This window comes from Orycteropus afer, unplaced genomic scaffold (genome assembly GCF_000298275.1).
Source record: "Orycteropus afer afer isolate SDZICR_OR568_19922 unplaced genomic scaffold, OryAfe1.0 scaffold00283, whole genome shotgun sequence".
Taxonomy (NCBI): domain Eukaryota; kingdom Metazoa; phylum Chordata; class Mammalia; order Tubulidentata; family Orycteropodidae; genus Orycteropus; species Orycteropus afer.
Window position 1 is genome coordinate 3,285,233 of NW_006921870.1, and position 3,557 is coordinate 3,288,789.

Genomic DNA, 3,557 nt, shown 5'->3' on the forward strand with positions numbered 1-3,557 from the left:
AAAAAAAAAAAAAGCACTAACCCATGTCACTTTGGTTTTGTGTATTTCACTGTACATAAATTATATTTCAATAAAATGCATTAAAAAAGAAGAAATTTCCTACACTCAAGTAAAAATAGAAAAAAGAATTATATGCTGTATGCTCCCCTCCCCAGAGTGCTCAATGGGAAAGGGACAAGAGAGTTAGGTAGAGAAAGAGGCTTCAGATCTGGGAGGGGCAGAGGGCGTAACAGTGGGTGCTGTGGTGAGGGTGGGGCCCCAGGAAGGAGGGAGAGTGGCTCTGTGGGCCAGGTGAACAGAACTGCTTCCTTGCTCTTTCCTTCCAGATGGGAGAGATGGGCCTTTGGCCACCCTGAATGCCCTGCACCAAGCCCTGGCCAGCTGCAAGCTCTTGCAGAGACAGCCCTCTGCTCCAGCCTCCACTGCACCTGCCCTCACCAATTCCCTCCTCATTTCCTGCTGAGGACATTCATTGCACCAGCAGTTACCTCACCAGCCTGACCACTATCAAAGCAGCACCAGCCAGACTGACGGTCATCCAGCTAGCCTTCTCCATCAGCCTGACTGCCATCCAACCCCCTACAGTCAGCTTGACTGCCATACAAACTTCCATGGTCAGCCTGACCACCACCACTGCCATGTTTATAAGGCTTGGGCCACTCGCCATGATCATCAGAACCCTGGGGGTTCTGACTCCAACCAAAACTAGACTGAGCCCAGCATCTCCCACTGCACAGACTGGCTCACACCCTTCCTTGAACTCCTCCCAGATTTGCTGACTGCCCCTGTGTTCCTGAAGCCAGAGTCCATGTTAAAGCTAGCAGTTGCTGGATCAGCCTATACCTGCTGCTGTTTCTCCTGCTTTTAGAGCAGAGACACCCACTGTCCTGCCCAGCCCTGAATCGCTTCCTTGGAGTCCCAGGATCTCCTCCTTTCTAGCAGTATCCCTTTCTCCCACCAATGTGCCTCCTGCTCCCAGCTTGAGTGACTGTGCCCAACCTTAAGGACACACAGCCTCCACAGCCCCCAGGAAGTGTTGAAGACCAACAGAGGCTAAGGCAGTTCTAAAGAAGGAGTGATTACTGTGGGATTCCTGGTGGAAGCTGACCTTGAACTAGCTCTAGAAGAAAGATAGGATTTAGGTGGGCAAAGAGGAGGGAAGTTGAGGTCACAGCAAGAGTAAAAATGTGGGGCCAGAACAGGCTCCATTTATGCAATACCTGGAGCCCTCCTGTCCTGAACACATAATAGATGCTGGCCTCCTGGAGTCACAGCAAGGAGTAAGACATGATGCCTGTCCCACCTAGCTTAAAATCTCATAAGAGAGAAAGATCCATTGGCCTGTAATTGCAGTGCAATGTGAATGGAATCAAGGTAAATGGAGGTGAAGTAAATTGCTACAAGAGCCTCACACAGAGTGGTCCACATCAACAGGAGGGTAGGTGCACTCAGCAGGGCCATGGGAAAGGAGGCTGGTCTGTTCGGAGTGGTGATGGGAAGACCACAGGGGCCCTAATGGCAGGATGGGGACCTGGAACTAAAGTCCCATGGTAGTGAGGAGCCATGAAAAGTTTCCAACAGGATAAAGCTGCCATGCAGGGTTGGGATGGAGGCAAGGGACCAGTGAAAAAGATGCTGATGCAGGAATGGAAGGCAAGGGGACTTGGTCCAGAGCCATGAGAGAAGATGGGACCATAGGGGAGAGAAGGCCCTAGAGCTACCTGTGGAGTTTGGGGCTTGGCACACACTGGTGTCACTGGTAGTGGTAGGAACTCTGGGGAATGGGCATTCCTGGGCAGAGGCAACAGGGAGAAAGGAGGAGCTTGGGCCTGGCCTCAGGTACTCAGCAGCTAAGAGGGATGGAGGGATACAGGAGACAGCAGGGAGCCACTACAGGCCCTTGAGGGAGACACAGGCCCAAAGTCCTTTCCACATGGTTCTTCTGGAAATGGAATAAAAGAGCCTAAGGCCAGTGGCCATAAAAGAGAAGCCACCCGTACCTGGTCTGGTCAGAATGGGGCAGGCCTTTTGGGAAGGGCCCCAGGTCCGCCCAGGACCAATGAGCAGGAGGCTTTTCTGAGCAGAGCAGGCTACCCAAGCTTGAGCCCCCCGGCTGAACCCTCCACCTCTGCTGCTGACAAGTGCCAGATCCCAGGAGGCTGCACCTGCCAATAAGGAACTACTGTTTTGTGTACTCTCATGGCAGGGTTCCAAGAATCTATTGTGTGTTATTAGCTGCTGCCAAGTAGACTCCAACTCATGGCGACCCCACGTATAACAGAATGAAAAGCTGCCCAGTGCTATATTATCCTCCCAGTCACTGGTGTGCTCAATCCCTCACCGTGGCCAGTCCATCTCACCAAGGTTCTCCCTTACCCTTGCTTGTCTTCTACTTCACCACCTTCCTCCATCGATTGATCCCTCCTGTGATGTGTGCAAAGCAAAAAAATTGGACATTTTTCAGTTGTGATCCATAACCATAAGGTTTCCATTAGCTAATTTTTGGAAGTCGATCACCTGGCCTTTCTTCCTAGTCTGTCTTATTCTGAAAGCTCTGCTGAAACCCGCCCCCCATGGGAGACCCTGCTGGTATTTGACATACAGGTGACATAGTTTCCAGCATCACAGCAACATGTAAGCCATCACAGTATGACAAACTGACAGATGGGTGTTGAACAAGAATCTGTACATGTGTTAAAATTCATAGAACTGGAAACCTCTCCCCCAAAAAAGTCAAATTTACTCATGTTGATTTTAAAAATAATAGGGGTCAGAAGACATTCCTGAAGCTTTCCAGCTCCAACCACCTAAAATCTCCAGACAGGTGGCAAAGGTTTTTGTAGGTTACAAGCATACTAAGAGTCATCCTTAATAAAACCCCCTAGCAATCAACCATTTGCCAGGCATTTGCAAACCTCATATTATCAAAGGCAAGTTTATGAGGTGGGGGCAGGATCTTGGGGTGCCTAGAGGAGCTAAGTGAGTTACTTAGAGTCATACAGTAAGTATTTGAGCCTGGAGGGGGCCCCATGTCTTCTGAGCTGAAGTCTCCCACACATTTATCAGCTTACAGGTGCTTCTGGTTAGGAAACTCTGAGCTTGCCAAGGGTTTAAGGCCTGGATTAGTTATAGTACAGGCTAAGTTCCTCTAGGGAGCTCTGGTAGCACAGTGCCTAAGGCACTTGACTGCTAACCAGAAGGGTGGTGGTTCAAACCCACCAGCCACTCCTTGGAAGGAAGATGGGGCAATCTACTTCCGTAGTGTTACTGCCTCGGAAACCCAAGGAGGGGTCGCTATGAGTCAGGTCTGACTCAATGGCACATAACAACAACAACAAAGTTCCTCTAATAAGAAGACCTCAAAATACTCTGGCTCAAACATAGTGGAAATTCATTTCTCCCTCCTGTAACAGTCCAGAGGTGGATGATGCTGGTTGGCAGGGCAGCTTTGCTCCATATGGTCACATGGGGAACAAGGCTCCTTCCATTTGCTGCTCTGCTTCTCCCTAGGATGGTGTCCTTCACATGACAGAAGCCATTTGACTGGCCAGCTCTGT

General features: G+C 50.0%; 1 protein-coding gene across 1 annotated transcript in view; it reads left to right on the forward strand.

Annotated features, from left to right (window-relative positions):
* Positions 1-463, forward strand: part of EFCC1 (EF-hand and coiled-coil domain containing 1) — a 96,486-nt gene extending 96,023 nt beyond the window's left edge. The window contains exon 9 of the mRNA XM_042782285.1: positions 327-463. Within this exon, the coding sequence (XP_042638219.1) occupies positions 327-463 (137 nt within the window). The remainder of the gene's footprint in view (positions 1-326) is intronic.
* Positions 464-3,557: the final 3,094 nt, after the last annotated feature.